Source organism: Taudactylus pleione, unplaced genomic scaffold (assembly GCF_031769625.1).
Source record: "Taudactylus pleione unplaced genomic scaffold, aTauple2 ptg000327l, whole genome shotgun sequence".
Taxonomy (NCBI): Eukaryota; Metazoa; Chordata; class Amphibia; order Anura; family Myobatrachidae; genus Taudactylus; species Taudactylus pleione.
The window spans coordinates 3,976,560-3,995,888 of NW_028284728.1; the positions used below are offsets into that span (position 1 = coordinate 3,976,560).

Below are 19,329 nucleotides of genomic sequence, written 5' to 3' on the forward strand. Positions count from 1 at the left end.
CGTACATTTGAAGAAAGGCAATGGTTACCTGTAGAGTCTCTGGGGAGCTGGCTAACAGCAAGACATAGTCCAAGTATGGGAGCAGTCTGATCCCTTGATGATGAAGAGAGACCGCCATAATCTTGGTAAAGAATCGGGGACGGGGCGTTGAAAGGCCAAACGGCAAAGCCTGAAATTGGTAATGTTGCTGTAGTATAGCAAACCGGAGATATCGTTGATGAGAAGGGGCTATAGGTACATGTACTGTAGTTAAGTGTCCTGAATGTCTAGAGATACCATAAAATCCCCAGGCTCCATAGCTAGGATAATGGAACGGAGGGTTTTCATACGAAACCTGAGCACCCTGATAGAGATTTGAGGTTAGGCCTATGAGACCCATTGGGCTTCTGAAAAAAGAAAAGGGTAGAACAATAGCCCTTGCCCAGTTGTGAGGAGGGTACCCGAATTATTACTCCGGAATTAAGTAAAGACTGAATGGCTTTTTGGAGCAGCAGGGCCTTGATTGGGTCCGATGGCGGTCCTGTGCAAAAGAACTGCTGGGGGGGTGCACCTCAGGAATGAGGGCGCGTATCCGTGGAAGACCACGTCCCTTACCCAGGCATCTGACGTGGTTTGATGCCAAACCTTATCGAATTGGCAGGTGAACGTCTAGTAGCCCAGGCCTGTTTGGCCCTAGGCTTGGAGGCCTTGGCTGATGTCTGCTGTCATGGAAAGGACTTGGCTTTTCCTTGAGAGAGAAAGGGCCAAAAGGATGACGTCCAAAGCTTTGTATTATATGCAGAGCGCAAGAACGCCGTCCTGGAAGCTGCCGAAGTAGTCACAATTTTATCTCATTCTGGATCAAATAGGAGGTCTCCAGAATAAGGCAGGGATTCCAGAGCCAGTTTTGAGTCTGAATATGCTTTCCAGGAACGTAGCCAAACAATACGGCGGGTCACTGACTCACTAACGAAGTGGCACATATCCGGAGGCCAGGAGAGCCGTATCCATAGCTGCTTCACCTAAGTAGGAGGCTGCATCTCTAATGTGAGATATGTAGGACAGCTGTTTCCTCGAAGCGTCAGTGGCAAATGTCTCTTCTATGGCCTCTGCCCAACTCTCAATAGCTTTTGCCACCCAGGCCATAGCCCTAGCAGGACGAGTAATCGCTCCTGTAAGAGAGTACATGGATTCATGACAAGCTTCTATACGTCTATCTGTAGTCTCCTTCAAGAAGGTTGCAGTACGAATAGGTAAGGTGGCATTTTTAACCAGAAATATTACATGAGAATCCACTGCTGGGGGAACTTCCCATTTAATACAATCAGTAGTTGGAAGAGGGTAAAAAGAAATGAACAGTTTTGGAATTTGAAACCTTTTACCGGGCATATTCCAAGCTTCACTCATGTGATCAGATAGCTCGTCAGAGTGAGGAAACTCTGGTAAAACTACCTTTTGTCGTTTTAAAAAGTGCGTGTTTTTCTTAGGAGCGGGTTCATCCTCTTCTATTTGTAAAATAGTTTTAACAGCTCTCACAAGAGCAGGTATAATAGGAGTTATGGTATGACATACCTTTGTTAACTCGTTTTCTTCGAGGTCCATGGGGTCCACAGCCATCACATTGGGGGGGGTTTATGGATTCATCCAGGCACCAAACAGTTAATCCAAGCTCTCAGCTCCCAGGATGCGCTAGGTCCTCCCCCATATACCCCACCCCTGGTCACAGGGCGTCAGTTTGTCACAAAGCCCGCCAAGAGAAGGCAAAAAGAGGTAAGAAGGAAGGACATATGTTCTCTAGACATTCTCTCCTCGAGATACAACAAAACTACCCATTAACACTAGGTGCATTAGGGTGGGTGTCCTGTGGACCCCATGGACCTCGAAGAAAAGGAGTTAACAAAGGTATGTCATACCATAACTCCTATTTTCTTCTTCGGGGTCCATAGCCATCACATAGGGGTTACTGCTTGGGTGTATCCCCAAAGGGCGGGAACGCTCCTGTGTCTCGGAAGGAGGATCCTGCGCCCAAAGGAGGCATCCTGAGAGGCAAAGGTGTCAAATGCATAATGTTTTATAAAGGTGTGGACAGACGACCACCTGGCTGCCTTACACAATTGTTCCGCAGACGCACCCCAGCAGGCTGCCCACGAAGGACCCACAGACCGCGTAGAGTGTGCCCTGATCGAGTCTGGCACCCTACGACCCATCTGAGTATATGCCTGTGATATGGTCATACGAAGCCATCTTGCTAAAGTATGCTTATTGGCTGGCCATCCCCGCTTATGGCAGCCATAAAGAACGAAAGAGAATCAGACTTCCTGAACTTGCTGGTGCGCTCCACGTAAATACGTAAAGTACGTACAACATCGAGGGAAGCCTCACCTAAGGACAGACCTGACACATGAAAAGCTGGGACCACAATTTCTTTATTTATATGAAATCGTGATACCACCTTAGGGAGATATCCTGATCGGGTCCGCAGCACCGCTCTATCCTGGTGGAAAACCAGAAAAGGAGAGCGAACTGACAAGGCCGCCAAGTCGGACACTCTACGAGCAGAAGCAATGGCCAAAAGAAAAATTGTTTTTGCTGTTAACCATTTGAGATCTACCAACTCTAATGGCTCAAAAGGGGAAGCCTGTAAAGCCTTAAGAACTAAAGACCGGTCCCATGGTGCTACCGAAGAAACAAAATGGCCAAAATGGCCGACCCTGGTTGAGGTGGTCTGTCCGTATGCCACCAGGACAGTGACAACCTGACCTCTGGGGATAGGTAGATCTTCTGAGATTTTATCGACCGATAATCCCTGTTGCAATGGCCGGGAGTGAAATTGTGCATATTGCACCATGCTGAAGGTGGATACCATTGACCCCAGCACTCGCATGGCCGCATGAACGGATACCTGCCTGTTGTGTAAAAGATTGCGTATGCGCCCCTGTAGGACCGCAATCTTCTCTTCCGGTAAATACAATCTCTGCTTTACCGAGTCCAGTCGTGCTCCTAAGTGCACCAACTGTTGTGCTGGTTGAAGGAAGGATTTCTTCCAGTTCACAATCCAACCATGCCTCTGCAAACAAGAGACTGTCATCTCGAGATGCCTCATCAACTCCTGTGGAGACTGCCCTAGCAGAAGGAGATCGCCTAAGCAAGGCAAAACTCTGATGCCCTGGCGCCTGAGGGCTACCATTATCACCGCCATGACTTTGGTAAAAACCCGGGGGGCTGTGGACAGGCCGAACGGTAATGCCTGAAACTGAAAATGGTCCTGCCCTACTGCAAACCGCAGAAACTGATGATGGGATACCACAATGGGCACATGTAAATAAGCGTCTTGAATATCGAGGGATACCATGAAGTCCCCTGGTTCCAAGGCTAATACTATTGACTTCAGTGTCTCCATATGAAACCTGGGTACCCGTATGAACGTATTGAGGTCCCTTAAATTTAGAATTGCTCGGAAAGACCCATTTGGCTTCCGAACCAGAAACAGGTTGGAATAAAAACCCCTTTTGAACCTGTTCCTGTGGCACTCGGACAATCACCCCTGTCCTCAACAGGGAGTGAACAGCTTGCTGTATAGCCAACGCTTTCACCGACCCCACAGGCAGGGGTACGGAAAAAAAACCTTTGGGGCGGACTTCTCCAAAACTTTAGGGCTTAGCCCTGGGAAACTATTTCCCGAACCCAGGCATCTGTTGTTGTGAGACGCCAGACGTTCGAAAACCGAAAAGTCGGCCTCCTACCCTGGGATCCCCCAGGGGGAGGCCCGTCCCATCATGCCACGGGTTTATCCTGTGGCTTGAAACCCGGGAGTTTGGTTTGCCAGGGCTTTTTAGGTGATGGCTTTCTACCAACACCTGCTCTACCAAAAGGTTGCCCTCTGACCTTCCCCTGAGGCCGAAAGGTACGAAAGGAAGACCTTTGTCTAGACCCTGATGCTGAGGGTAACCCTGCAGCCTTAGAGGCTGCCACCGAGGCTAAAATTTTGTCCAATTCCGAACCGAAAAGGATTCCACCTGTGAAGGGTAGAGACTCTAAGGCCCTCTTTTGACCCTGAATCAGCCTTCCAATCTCTTAACCATAATGCTCTACGAGCGACTACAGAGGCTGCTGAAGCTCTGGCGGACAATATCCCTGCATCTAGAGCTGCCTCTCCAAGGTAAGAAGAAGCCTCCTTCACATAAGAAACTATATCCTGCTGTTCTTTGGACAACTCAGGCAAGGACTCGGCCAAAGCCTTCATCCATTCTTCTATGACTCTAGCCACCCAGGCTGTAGCCATTGCCAGCCGGGTAGCTGCCCCCGAGATTGAAAAATTCGTCTGAAGGCAACCCTCCAGCCTCTTATCAGTAGGATGTTTAAGGGAACAGGCTGAAGGTACTGGTAAAGTGGAAGACTTCATTAAATGTACCACTGATGGTGGAACCTCCCATTTAGAACACTGCTGAGAAGAAAACTGATATAAAGCAGAAATCTTTTTAGCCACATGGAACCTCTTGTCCGAAGCCTTCCAAGCTTCTCCCAAAAGTTCAGATAAATGCTCCGACCCGGGAAACTCCTCTTTGACCACCCTCTGGCGCTTAAACATGGGAGCCTTCTTACGTATAGGCTCTGCCTCGATATTCAAAACCGCTTTGACCGCCCCATTTTAAGAATGGAACATCAGCCACTGGGAAAAGATCCACCTCTTCTGTGGAGAGATCCCTGAGAGGATACTTCATCCTCCTCAGAAGACAAATCAGAATCTGTGTCCTGACTTGCCTGTGTAGCCAAACGCCTTCTAGCTTTTGGCCGTACAGGTTTGGCTATCTGAGGTGGCTGCTGAAAAATCAAAGATGATGAAGGGCCTGCTTGCCCATGCGCATACATATCCATCCAAGATGGCAACATAGGAGGCATAAATACAGCTGGCTGCAATTGCTGCTGAACTTTCATCCCCGGAGCAGCTGGAACTGCCAATCTCTCGGCCACCTGGGCCATGCTCTGGGAAAAAGCAGCCCAAGGGGGTTCCTGATCCGAAGGCGGCAAATTTGATTGCTGTGGAGACTCTCTAAAACAGCGAACACATAAGCTATTTTGCGCAAAGTCCTGAGAAGACAAACCTGCCCTACAGGCTACACATGATCTCACACCGGCTGCAGGGAGAGAAACAGTAATGAAATGTAAGCAATACATACATACAGTTTCACAGGTCACAAACAATGCATATATACTTAGAGTCTATGCAATTTGTTTAGGCTCCCATGCACTATAATTAGCAAAGCCTAGCAGCATATATGGAGCTTCTGTATAAATGATCCCAAAGGAGAAGCATACAGGGAGACTGACCCAATGCTTCCTGACCAACAGCCATAGAGAGCACCGAGTGTGGTCTGTAGCTGACTCAAATAGGAAGCTGGGTGGAGCAACCCAAAAGCGGGACCTCAGGAGGGCCGTAGTTCGGGTTGGGGGAGGGACTGCCAGGGAAGCGTGCCTCCCCTATGCTGTATGGACCATCCAGCAACCGACATGGCCGCCGCCGCCACCCCCCCCCCCGGCTGTCAGACATATCCCGGTGGTCTGTGAAAGCAGGCCCAGTGACTGGCTGACCACACAGCAATCCTCCGGCCCGTCTCTAAGCCGGAGGACGGACCGCTTATGACTGCGGCCACCCACGGTCCACCTACCTGCACCCCGCTCGGTCGCGGTCCAGAGCCCTTTTGTCCGGAGAGCCCCTGCTGAAATCACTAGCCACGACTAGCGTTGCGGCGCCGGCGGGGTTTGCTGAAGCAGGGACCCGTGCGTCTGCTAGACGCGTGGTTCCTATGTGGGAACACGTGCCCCTGCCTTCCTGTAGCTTGAACTTCGGGACTGCAAGCAGTCCCACTGCTAGTACGGTGCCTTCTCGCACCAAACAGTACACTGACGCCCTGTGACCAGGGGCGGGGTATATGGGGGAGGACCTAGTGCATCCTGGGAGCTGAGAGCTTGGATTAACTGTTTGGTGCCTGGATGAATCCATAACCCCCCCCCCCCAATGTGATGGCTGTGGACCCCAAAGAAGAAATTTAGTTTAGAGGGTGGCTCCTCTTCTCCTGATATGGAGTCAGAGTGAGAGAGATCCGAGTCTCCTGCTTCCCCAGATTATATATCAGAATCAGATAACTGTGGGGACTGGGAAGATAACAGCACGTTTAGCAGGTAAAGGCTTTACTTTTTGCAGCATTTGCTGAGGTATTAGCCAAACTCTGTACTGAGGTAGACAGTAACTCTACCCATGCGGGAGGCAAAGGATTTGCAGGGAGTACCTGCTGTGGCCATCCCACAGGGTAGATACCACGGGGACTGCTATGTGGTCCGCAAGTTTTGCCAGCATCTGTGAAAAGGCAGCACAGGGTGGGCCCTGCAGAAGAGACACCGGGGCTGAGGGGGCCTGGGGCTGTGTAGCAATTAGTACAAAGACCCTCCTGAATGAGGTCCTCTGTGGCTAAAGCCGCTGAGCAGGTCTTACAAGAGTAGGAGCACAGTGTAGTATGCAACTGCGCTATATAGTATGTAATAGCCCTCACAATTATATAGGAGATGTGAGGTACAATGAACACCCTTATACCTTAGTATGTCAGGGTATAGTAGAATAAAGGGAAAGGTATAAGCTGACAGTATAGAAAGTAGAGATTAGTGCTAGCACAAGTCACATACAAACGCAGAAAAACATTACATGTCCGCAATGGGCACTAAAATCAACTACACAGAGCGCAGTGGCTGGTAGGATATAGCACTGTATGACCTGACCCATGGGAGAGGTATAGAGGGAGACTGGACCCAGCGTTCCCAGAGACTTGCTTGCATAAATAGCTGCCACGCGTCTCTGAGGGGACGGAGGGTGAGGGAGGAGCAGCCCAGGGAACACCGGGACCGCAGAGGGGCTGCAGGGAGAGCGCCTTCTCCCCATGCTGACGTTAACCACCTTGTCCCCTGGCCTCTACATACGTCCTGCGCCAGAGTGTTATATGCCCTGGTGGTCTAGTGGAGTCGTGAGCGCACCAGTGTCCACATCAGCGCCTTCGGTCTAGTCTCCTGAGACCGGAAGCAAGACTGCGCAAAAATGCTGGTCCCCGCGAATGCGGTTCCGCCTTACCTGTCCTGCTAGCCCGTTATAGTAAAAATAAATGAAATCATAAAGTAAAAGCTGGGGCTGCTTAATGCAGCCCACTGTTCTAATGCTGATCCAGCTCCTGCCGGAACCCCAACGTTATAGGGGGAAGGACCGAAGCATCCTGGGATTGAAAAGCTTGTTGGTGTCCGGTCCTCCTACCTACACCCCAATGCCTTCCTGTGGAGCCCTATGGACCTTAAAGAAGAATAATAGACTTTTAGGCTGCAGAGCAAGCCCCTGCTTGCAATGGTACCAAGGCAGGAGCCAGGCACACAAAGCAAACTGGCCTGTCTGGGGGGCGGGACATAGGGGAGGAGGAGGCTGGGCTGCCTGGGAAGTCAAAGATTAACTTTTTGGTGCCTAGTCCTTCCTTCTGCACAGCCTATACCTCAGTGCTGTCCCTGTGTCCCCTATTGAAAAGTAGTAAATTACAACAATGACTAAAAATATTCTGGCATGATCAGGCAAGAGAGTGAGCCGCCACTCCATGTATTGCACTGAAACACATTACTCTTATATACAGTGTTCCTTTACTCACAATAAAAAGCTTCTATAGGTGTTCTGCCGCCATTCACATTATGGCCATGGGAACGATTACAGTTATGGCGGCTTACCTCGGCACGGCGTATTACAGTCTTTTCAGCTGGCTTGGAATCGGTGTCCGCATTTGATCCCCTGATTGAAGATTAGGGACAGAAAATAATTTTTTTTCAAAATTGTTGAAAACAAATAACAAAACCCCTCGGTAAAATAGTTAGGACAACGCAGATTCAGTAACTAGTGGACTGGGTTAGAACAAAATCCTGACAGTAGTGAGGAGGAGCGTAAAGCTCCAGGTACATGTTAAGTGGCAATAATCAAATTTGTGTTTGTAAAGAACAATCCGCTCATCACACAATCAAAATATCTCAAATGTATATAGATTTAGGGGCCACTCTATTGGTTACAACTGCTCATTAATGAAAATATATAAAATCAGCCAATCTGGTGGCATGGAAGCCGGCAGACAGGATCAACTGTGGTACAGACCAAGGAGAAGAGGTATCAAGCCTTTTAAAGAGCCCAATTGGAGAGGTTGCCCTATTAGGAACCAATCAGCTTCTAGCTATCATATCTAGTACATTCTATATGGTGACAGCAATAATCTAATTGCTTGCTACGGGGGCAACATCTACACTTGTCCTCTGTTTGGATAACTCTCACCCTCAATTCCTGTAAGAAAAGCAACCAATGCATTGTTACATCTCATCTATAGCTGTAATTAGTAGGATACATTAAAGGGACCAATTCAGACAGCGGATCTCCTGAGATTCTCATATCCGACAGTCTTTAGAACACAAAAAATATTAAAAAATAACTAAAAGTATAATACAAAGGTGTCAGAACACACAGTAATTTGCATCTTGCTGTGTATGGCAGAGCCGCAGACCGGTCGAGTACTCATGCTGGGCACGTGAGCATCAGAACTGGGCCATGGAGCAATGGAAGAAGGTGGCCTGGTCTGATGAATCACGTTTTCTTTTTACATCATGTGGATGGCCGAATCGCAAGTGCGTCGTTTACCTGGGGAACAGATGGCACCAGGATGCACTATGGGAAGAGAGCACCTGGCGGACGCAGTGTGATGCTCTGGGCAGTGTTCTGCTGGGAATCCTTGGGTCCTGGCATTCATGTGGATGTCACTCTGACGCCTACCTAAGCATTGTTGCAGACCAAATACATCACCCCTTCATGGCAACTGTATTCCCTGACGGCAGTGGCCTCTTTTAGCTTGATAATTGCTCCCTGTCACACTGCCAGCATTGTGCTGGAATGGTTTGAGGAACATGACAGAGTTCAAGGGGTCAATCTGGCCTCCAAATCCCCCCCCCAGATCTCAATCCAATTGAGCATCTGGTGGAAAAAGTCAAAGCCATGGAGGCCCCACTGCTACCGTCTTGGAGCCAGATACTACAGGCCACCTTTAGCAGTGTTTACGTTAGTGTTGGCAGGGCGCCTATTAGAAATGGGCACTTCAGTCCGCCCAAAAAAAGGGGCATGGCCATTTAGAAAAGGGGCTTGGCTTTCAGATATGCCCCTTTTTCATCACTGTAGGGGGCGTGGCCAGCACTCACAGATTCAGTGTGGGGGGAGAGTGATAAACTGCCAATCAATGAGCTCCTAACTAATTTATCAAACACAGCCTGTAACAGGACAGTTAGGATCTGATTGGTTGGTAGTTTATCACTCTCACATCTCCCCAGAGGACAAGTCATCTCAAGCTGGCTCCATAATCATGAAGCAGGAGCTCAGTGTACTCCAATGGCCTCTACAATCACCAGACCACAATACAGTAGAGAACCTGTGTGGCACGGTGGTAGCGTTCCCGCAAGGCTGTTTTAGCAGGGCACCCTGCCCTCCTTCTGGAGGGCAAAAAAGCGCCCTGCCTTCACAGCCTGCGGGTGCTGTCTTCACCCGCGTGTCTCAGTGTCCCGCCAGTAGGGAAATGTGCGGTGACCTGTCACCGCCGGAGAATAGACCCCAGGCGCATGCGTCCGGCATCTATTCTCCCTGTCGGCAGCGCTTGGGGGCTGCCCGGCGTGTCCGTAACTGCGTCTTATAGACACGCCCTTTTCAATGGCCACACACCCTTTTCAGGCGCACGCACGGAAGTGCCCTCTCTAGCTCCGGCGCCCTGCCTGCTGCCGGAGCTAGAGTGCACACTACGGTGGGATTGGTGGGCGGGGGGGATTGAGGTGGGCAGGAGTTTCACGTGCAGCCGACAAATCTGCAGCAAAGAGGTGGCCTAACCAATACTAGAAAGATGTGCCTAATAAAGTGGGCACTGAGTGTGTGCTGCCACTAGTTTGTGTGAGGGGTTCTCTACAAAAGGAAGAGAGACTTTATTATTATCTGAATCCTGAACACACATAAATGACAAATACCAAAGCCAAGGGCGACACCACTGACTGATCATGGAAGATGAAAGAAGTACGAATTGGTCAGAAGTCATTAGATGGAGATGGCCACCTTTGGACATACATCCTGGTAATCATTACTCATTAACAACCAATATTATTATTATTACCAGTAATTTATACAGCGCACACATATTCCGCAGCGCTTTACAGAGAATATTTGGTCATTCACATCAGTCCCTGCCCCAGTGGAGCTTGCGCTCTATGTTCCCTATCACATCTACACACACGGGTTACATTTCATGGGAGCCAATTAGCCTGACGGTATAGGTTTGGAGTGTGGGAGGCAATAGCGACTCACCTCGATTTTTTGGCTTCACTCCCTTTTCCTTTTAATTTTCCCTTCTTCAGTTGTTGTCCTAAAATAGGGTCAAGGGTATAAATTATCTTACTCTCCCTGCTCAATGGGATTTGTACACAAACACACACACACACACACACACACACACACAGGCGGCATGTGTAATGCACAATTGGGGACTTTCACTTACCAGTCACATTTCCGGGGTATTCTTTATTTTCCAAACCAGACCCACTAGTAGGTTCCTAGATTAAAAAAAAAAAATATATATATATATATTAAATGTAAATGCTACAGAGAACAAAGTATTGCTTCCTATGCTGAAAAGCATCGCTGGTTAGTTACCAGGGGTTACAAGAAGTATAAAATACTAAGAAGACATAAGTACATGCATTTCCTAATAATAACAATAATAATAATATAAATACAGTGACTGAGACATAAGCCCACAGGTGCTGCACACACACGGGGTCTATTTAAGCAGCAGTAATAGGCACAAGCTGCTGGCGTTCCGCAAACACCCATATAGCAGATTTATCCGTGAACAACCTCTATGAGATACAGTACTAAGCGGTGATGTGTGTGGCAGCCGCACATACCCATTGACTTAATTGCTCCGACACATTCATAAGAGGATGCGCTCTTGGTCAGTTCTAATTTTGGACTATTAAGTGACCGGCTCAGGTTACAGGGTGTTAACCACCGGATTCGGGCATTAAGTGGCTGTTATATCTCTCTCCCCCCCCCCAATAACAGCACACTTATCGGGGATTCATTTCAGGGTCACAAAGTGGATTCCGCTCATGCAGTAGGCTGCTCTTGTTCGGTACAGCATGGTGCATCAAGCTGGACATGGGTACAAGGCAGAAACTCCGCCATGCTTGCATACATTCACCATATTATATAGGATAAAACCTTACCCTCAGCAACTTTGGCAGAAAGAATTGGCACTACTACATATGCTCTGATGATACAAGTGGACACAGAATAGCCCCGACCCCCAAGTAGTTCTTAGAACACAGTGCAAGACAAATACATACCAATCTGCTGACAACTCTTCCACAGCTAGCTAACTCCCTCCTTAAAAGCAATACAAGGAGTAAGAAAAGTCCTGGGAACAGGACTAGACCAAGCACATAAGCCTTCCTCAGCATGGCTCTTTACGCCAGCAACTCCGAATAGGCTTTAGGAACTTCTGCAAGGAATAACTCCTATTTAGTAGTGCTACAAACTATGCTAAGGAAATCCAATCTGTCTGTAACCATAACAGCCCGGAACCTGTCTCACACAATGTAACTAACTTCTCTCCCACTTATCAAATCAAATTCTTGAAGCAATGCCAGTATGTAGTTTCCCTGCCGCTCTCATTCAGTAAATAAAACAAAAACCAACAAACCGCACTGTACCATAATCCTCTCCCCTCTCACTGCCACTATAAAAACACGTCGCCACGTGCAGGGTGCCACGCCAGAGAACGGCCAGCTGCCATATTGTTGCATCTGATGATGGACCTTAGAACAGTGCCAAACACCCGGATTATCGTGGCATGTCTTCTATAGTCTGTAAGCATGAACTTTGAGATGAAGACCATGGCTTTAACTATGAATTTTAAACCAGGTTACAATGCTAAAAAAATAAAAATTAATGCGAAACAGGTCTAACTACCAACTACTGTATATTATAAGGATGTAACGAGATCACCTGCTTATACCAATATCATATCAGATATGGGACTACTGACTAAAATCAGTATTGGCCCGAATATCAGATATTTATTTTCACAGGTTACTACTTGGTACAAGCCATCAAGTATGCTACCAGTGTTAATGAAGATTTGCAGACAGTGGGTCTGTACTAAATGCAGAGGACTGTCCTCACCACCATTTTCCTGTGACTGACAGATTAAGGCAAGCACTCTAATCCATCCTCCAACACCAGTAATCCATAGTGAGCAGTCTGAAAGGATTCAGCCAGGACAATCAGGAGTGAGGAGCAGCAGCTACACAAAACCTAAACTGCATCATCAGCTTCAAGGACATGGAAAATGAGTCTGGTGTTGGCAGAGAACCCACTACACTGGCAAGCCGTTGGCCATACTAGCTGAGAGATGCTGGCTTGGCCAAGCATCAGGTACCCTACAGTAAGAGTATAGAAGAGGAGTGTCAGGACAGAACTGCATGTGACAGGAGCAGTGCCATGATGTGAGGAGGGGAATGGAGGCAGCAGGAAGCCACAGACAGAGCTATATAGTGGAAGGAGCAGGGTCTCCAGCAGCACAGAGTATATCAGGAGAGGAGTGATGTGTTCGTGAGGACAAGGCTGCATGTGACAGGAGCAGTGACATGATGTGAGGAGGGGAATGGAGCAAACAGATGCCACAGAAAGTTATATAGTGGAAGTAGCAGACTGAAGTGACGTGAGGCTCCTATGGTAACTGAAGCAGGGAGAATGTGATGTCAAAATACACCTCTATAGGAAGTGAAGTTCATGTATCCAACTTATACTTGAATGTATGTTATTTTACAGACAGAGCTGTATTAAAAAAAAAAAAAAAAAAAAAACTATAATTCGAATAATACCTTCACAGGAGCATCCTCTGTGACAGCGTTAGGTAATGGTTTACTTTCTTTGCTATCGACAGCAGACTCAACCTGCGCTGCAAGCCTTCAGGAGAGAGAGAAAAAAAAAGATCACATGTAAGAGACAAAGGCAGGAAACGCAGTCGGATGCCAAAGCCTGCACCGGAGGCAGGCACTGCAGCTGTTGTGGAACTACACATCTCAGCATGCCCTAACAGCAAAACTGTGGCATGGCATGCCAAGAATTATAGTGCCAGAGCAGCTGGAGAGCCACAGGTTGCCTACTCCAGGCCTACACAATGCTAGAGCCATAGTGGAGCACACTCAGTTAAAACACCCGGCAATAACAGCTGGGAGTCAGCAGTACAAAATTAATTTAAAGATTTTTTTATTTTATATATATATATATATATATATATATATATATATATATATATATATATATATACACACATATATATATATACACATATATATATATATATATATACACATATATATATATATATACACACATATATATATATATATATACACATATATATATATATATATATACACATATATATATATATATATATATATATATATATCTATATCTATATATCTATCTATCTATTGCAATAAATGGGCTCATTATCCATGTGCATGAAAGTGCATATCAGATTATAGGGTCATACAATGAAAGCGATAGGGCTAAGACAGGTCAGTTGTAACATTACATTAAACGCACAATAAACATGAAGAATGAAAACAGGGAACACGTAGAGGGCTCTACAACATGGCAGCAGTGTGTGCGGTAACAGCACATAATCAGGGTAACTGTGATAAACCAGGGCAGGCGGCCAGGAACGGTTCTGCATTGTTCTGCGCTATGTAACTGTACAATGCTAATTAACATTTTGCACAGGAACCAACAAGTCTGAAGATACTTCTACCTGTGAAGTACTAACGAAAAAAAAGTAAATACTGCGGAGAACTCGGGCAGTAAGGAAACCCACAGAGGAGCCAACGTTAAATGCAAAACTTGCCCAGGTATAACGGAGCAAACCAAGTTGCACTACAAGGGGGGGAAAAAGCAAAAAAAAATGGGTTTTACCTGCAAGGCAAAGCACATGTTCTTCCACACACTTAATAGCCAGCTCTATACTTACATAATCCTTTTAAAGTTGGGCGAGTCTGTGACTCCACTCAACTCTAAATTAGGTGGTGCCTTCTAGTTGTGGTAAGGGGACCGTCCTTATGATGCGTACAAACGGTACGATCAGTCAGTGATAACGATATCGCCGACTGATCGCCCTGCACCTTCCCGGAGTGCTGGAAGATCGATATCGATCATCCAGGACACCATCAACGACAGCAAACGACCCGCGATCAGTCGAAATCGACCAGGTTGGCCTGCATGCACGGGCGATATCGTTATCTTCCATGCGTGCCCGCGCATCGCAGGCCATTGGTGGGTTGGAAGGGACCAAATAAAACGCAGGATATGATCGATAATGATATGATCGATATTGTGATCGTTCATATCGAGCATTTTAATCCCTCTGTGTGTACGCACCATTAGTAACAAATTATGCACGTTATATTCCATCCCCCCCAAAAATTGCCTTTAAAAGTTTCCAGTTATGCAATTCAAACTGTATGGGAAGCCCTAATAGGCGTTCCTGGTGCGCTGTTCATGTATGGATTCTATGGAAAGACTTCAGAAAGCAGCAGCAGAGTGGAAACACATCTCTATATATTTACCTTTTCTCACCGGCTGGTTTCTTTTTAGAATGCTTCTTTACCTTCATTTCTGAAAGGATTTGAGAAATGTATTAGCGAATGTGGGCGCTAAAAGCCCTTAACTGCAAAGTACAGATATGGGATCCACTACCCAGAAGGCTTAGGACTTGCACAATGTGAAGCACTAGGCATAAAATATATATCACACACAACCTCTGTTCTTACACGTCTCTGAGCATTTCTATCATTATTAGGTTACTTAACAGGGCTCCTAGCAGTGACTGCAGGAGGAAACACTAAGGGCGCAAACCAATTAGGAGAAAGCTGGCTTGTGCGAGCAGTTCTCACGGTGACCTCGCACTACTATCCAATTCCTAACGTGCATTTTTTTTTTTTTCAGAGGAAAATTGCGGGACGGGGCTTTTGTGTAAACCTCCGAGGGTGTGAAAAGGAAAAATCTTTTATTATAATGTAAAAATGTCGGGACAGTGCAGAACTCCTTGAACACCCTGCTAATGACTAATTAGGCATTTGGAAGTTTTCAATTAGCTTAATTGGCCCAATAATTATCTCTCTTTTTGGTATTAAAAAAAGATATCAAATCACCCCAAAAACCTACTTTTTTGTTTGTTTAGGCATCCCACATAGAATTAAATTAGGTTTTAAACTGAAAGAATTGCGTTATCACTCTTTTTAAATTTAAAGTGGCCTCAAATTACCAAAATCCCCTTTTGTTTCTACTTTTTATGCATTTTTCATTTAATTCGCTTGAAAGTACAGGTTGAGTCTCCCACATCCAAATATTCCAAAATACGGATTATTCCGAACAAGAGATATGGTAAGAACTTACCTTTGTTATCTCTGTTTCTACGAAGTCCATAGGGTCCACAGGGTTGACCTTGGGGGTATAGCTGGATCTGGATCCACGGGCACCACGCAGTTAAAGCTTTGCTGCTCCCAGGATGCACTTGGGTCCGTCCTCCTCTATACCCCGCCCCGGCCACAGGCACCTCAGTTGGTAAGCAGCTAAGGCCGGAGGAGGAGACTAAACAGAGAGAAGGAAGACTGGAACACACAAGAAACCATACTCACAGAAATGGGAGACGGAAAACCGGTGACCAGCCACACAGCCCATTTGAAGCCAGGTGCGTCAGGGCGGGCGCCCTGTGGACCCTATGGACTTCGTAGAAACAGAGATAACAAAGGTAAGTTCTTACCATATCTCTTGTTTTCTACTTCAGGGTCCATAGGGGGTCCACAGGGTTGACCTTGGGGATGTCCCAAAGCAGTTCAACTAAGGGCGGGGACGCTCCTGTGCTGAAAGGAGTACCCGGCGCCCAAAGGATGCATCCTGAGAGGCGAAGGTGTCAAACGCATAAAACCTCAAAAACGTCTGAATTGAAGACCAAGTAGCCGCCTTACACAGCTGAACAGCGGAGGCGCCACGTCTAGCAGCCCAAGAGGTACCCACAGAAAGAGTGGAATGAGCCTTAACAGAGGCTGGCACAGGTAAACCCTCCTGCGCATAAGCCTCACAAATAACTGAACGAAGCCAACGGGCTATCGTTTGCTTGTTGGCAGGCCAACCCCTCTTGTGAAAACCAAAGAGGACAAACAAAGAATCCGACTTCCTAACCGAAGCAGTCCGGTCCACATAGATTCTAAGTGCCCGGACCACATCCAAGGAAGCCTCACCAGCCGAAAGATCAGGTGACTGAAAAGCTGGCACAACAAGTTCCTGATTAATGTGGAACTTTGAAACCACTTTGGGCAAAAACTCAGGACGCGTGCGGAGCACTGCCCTGTCCTGGTGAAAAATCAGAAAAGGAGGGCGACAGGAAAGCGCCCCCAATTCTGAAACCCTCCTGGCCGAAGCAATTGCCAGGAGAAAAATGGTCTTAAACGTCAGCCACTTGAGCTCCACCGACTCAAGCGGCTCAAAAGGAGGACCCTGCAAGACCCTCAGTACCACCGTCAAGTCCCACGGAGCCACCGGAGGCACGAAGGGAGGCTGGATCCTGAGAACACCTTGGAAAAAGGTGTAAACATCTGGCAGTGTAGCAATCCGTCGCTGAAACCACACGGACAAAGCAGACACATGAACCTTCAGAGAGGCCAGGCGTAAGCCGAGGTCCAAACCCGATTGAAGAAATTCCAAGATTCTGGAAACCCGGAACACCTGCGGATCATAGTTTCTGGATTCACACCATTGAAAATAAGTGCGCCACACCCTGTGGTAAATCCGCGCGGAGGCAGGCTTGCGTGCCCTAAGCATGGTACCAATCACTGAACTGGAGAAACCCCTAGACCTCAAGACGGCTGTCTCAAGAGCCACGCCGTCAAAGACAGCCGACCCAGATCCGGGTAAAGGCAGGGCCCCTGAGACAACAGGTCCCGACGCTGAGGAAGAAGGTACGGAGCGTCGATGGAGAGGCACCTCAGATCGGAGTACCAAGGACGTCTGGGCCACGCCGGAGCCACCAGCACGAGCGTGCCGCCGTCCTGCTTGAATTTCCGCAGAACCCGAGGAAGTAAGGATATCGGAGGAAACAGATACGCCAGGTGAAACGTCCATTTCACCGACAGAGCGTCTACCAGACAGGCGCCTGCGTCTCTTGTCCTTGACCCGTAAACAGGCAACTTGTGATTGTGACGGGAGGCCATCAAGTCCAGCTCCGGCAGCCCCCACCTGTCCACGAGTAGCTGAAACACCTCTGGGTGAAGCGACCATTCCCCGGGATGCACATCGTGACGGCTGAGGAAGTCCGCCTCCCAATTGAGGACTCCGGGAATGAAGACTGCCGAGATCGCTGGAACGTGACACTCCGCCCAAGCAAGAATGCGAGACACCTCCGACATTGCTGCCCGACTGCGAGTTCCCCCTTGGTGGTTGATGTACGCCACCGTGGTGGCGTTGTCGGACTGCACCTGAACCGCCCTTCCGTGAAGAGCGGTGCCGGACGACTGCAGGGCCCTGTACACAGCCCGCAGTTCCAGGATGTTGATGGGGAGAAGTGCTTCTTCCGCGGACCAACGACCCTGAAGCGATAATGAGCCGGTCACTGCCCCCCAACCCCGAAGACTGGCATCCGTCGTGAGCAGGACCCAGTCCGGGATCCAAAAGGGGCGCCCCTCGACCAGATGCACCGTCTGAAGCCACCAAGCCAAAGACTGCCGAACCTCCGCGGACAACACCAGCATCTGAGAGCGGATCCGGTGAGGTAACCCGTTCCATTCCGATAGAATCAGCCCCTGCAGGGGCCGGGAATGGAACTGGGCAAATTCCACCATGTCGAATGTCGACACCATGGACCCCAGAACTCTCATAGCTGAATGGACCGACAGGCGGCAACTGCTCAGGCAACTGTGTATCCGCAGCTGCAGGGAGGAGACCTTCTCTGGAGTCAGGAAAATCCGCTGCTGACGAGAATCCAGCAGGGCTCCCAAATGAACCATCCGCTGTGATGGAATCAGGGAGGACTTCTTCCAGTTTATCAACCACCCGTGTGCTTGAAGACAAGCAATGGTCAGGTGGAGATGTCGAAGAAGCACCTCCGGGGAGCTCGCCAGCAGCAGAAGATCGTCCAGGTACGGCAACAGACGTAGACCCTGACCCCGAAGGTGGGCAGCCATAACCGCCATCACCTTGGTGAACACCCTCGGAGCCGTGGAAAGGCCAAAAGGCAACGCCCGAAATTGGTAGTGATGGTTCAGGATAGCAAACCTCAGATACCGCTGATGTGCCGGTGCTATGGGCACATGGAGATAGGCGTCCTGGATATCGAGGGAGACCATATAATCCCCGGGTTCCATCGCCAGAATGATGGAACGTAACGTTTCCATCCTGAACCTGGGAACTCTGAGGTATCTGTTCAGAGACTTCAAATTCAGGATAGGGCGATGAGAACCATTGGGTTTCTGTACCAGAAACAGAGTAGAATAGTACCCCGTCCCGCGCTGAGACTGCGGAACGGGAACAATGACCCCTGCTTGTAGCAAGGATTCTATAGCTACCTGAATCTGACCAGCTTTGGTCTTGTCCAGAGAAGGACTCGTACAGAAAAACTGGTGGGGCGGCCTGAACCGAAAAGACAGGGCGTACCCCTGAGAGACTACTTCTCGAACCCAGGCATCCGTGGTGGTATTGTGCCAACACTGGGCGAATTGGAGAAGTCGGCCTCCCACTCTGGGGTCCCCCAGAGAGAGGCCCGTCCCATCAGGCAGCAGGCTTATCCTCCTGCTTGGAAGGGCGCCGAGCACTCCATGCCTGCTTCTTGGGCTTGGGTGCGGCCTTGGTCGCCGAATGTCTCGGGAAGGACTGGCCCTTGGCCTTACCCTGAACCCGAAAGGACCGAAAGGCAGAGCTCCTCACTTTAGCCGGCGCAGAGGCCGAAGGGAGAAAAGCCGACTTGGACTTAGCCAAAGTATCCACTATTCTGTCCAAATCCGGACCAAATAGTAAATCACCATTAAAAGGCAAGGCCTCCAGACCCTTTTTTGAATCTGCATCAGCCCTCCAGGACCTCAGCCACAGGGAGCGCCGAGCAGATACCGCTGCAGCCGACACCCTAGAAGTGAGCAGGCTGGCATCCAAAGACGCTTCCCCAATATAGGAAGCTGCATCCCGCATCTGTCCCACTAACGCTCTCT

The 19,329-nt window shown here is 48.5% G+C and overlaps 1 protein-coding gene across 2 annotated transcripts in view; it reads right to left on the bottom strand.

Annotated features, from left to right (window-relative positions):
• The window catches only part of TTC3 (tetratricopeptide repeat domain 3), a 165,029-nt gene that overhangs the window by 82,674 nt on the left and 63,026 nt on the right, over positions 1 to 19,329 (bottom strand). For both annotated transcript variants that reach the window (XM_088443152.1, XM_088443151.1), the window contains exons 13-17: positions 14,701 to 14,749; positions 12,952 to 13,036; positions 10,563 to 10,617; positions 10,373 to 10,430; positions 7,729 to 7,789 (exon numbers count right to left, since the gene is read on the bottom strand). In XM_088443152.1, the coding sequence (XP_088299278.1) occupies positions 7,729 to 7,789; positions 10,373 to 10,430; positions 10,563 to 10,617; positions 12,952 to 13,036; positions 14,701 to 14,749 (308 nt within the window). The remainder of the gene's footprint in view (positions 1 to 7,728; positions 7,790 to 10,372; positions 10,431 to 10,562; positions 10,618 to 12,951; positions 13,037 to 14,700; positions 14,750 to 19,329) is intronic.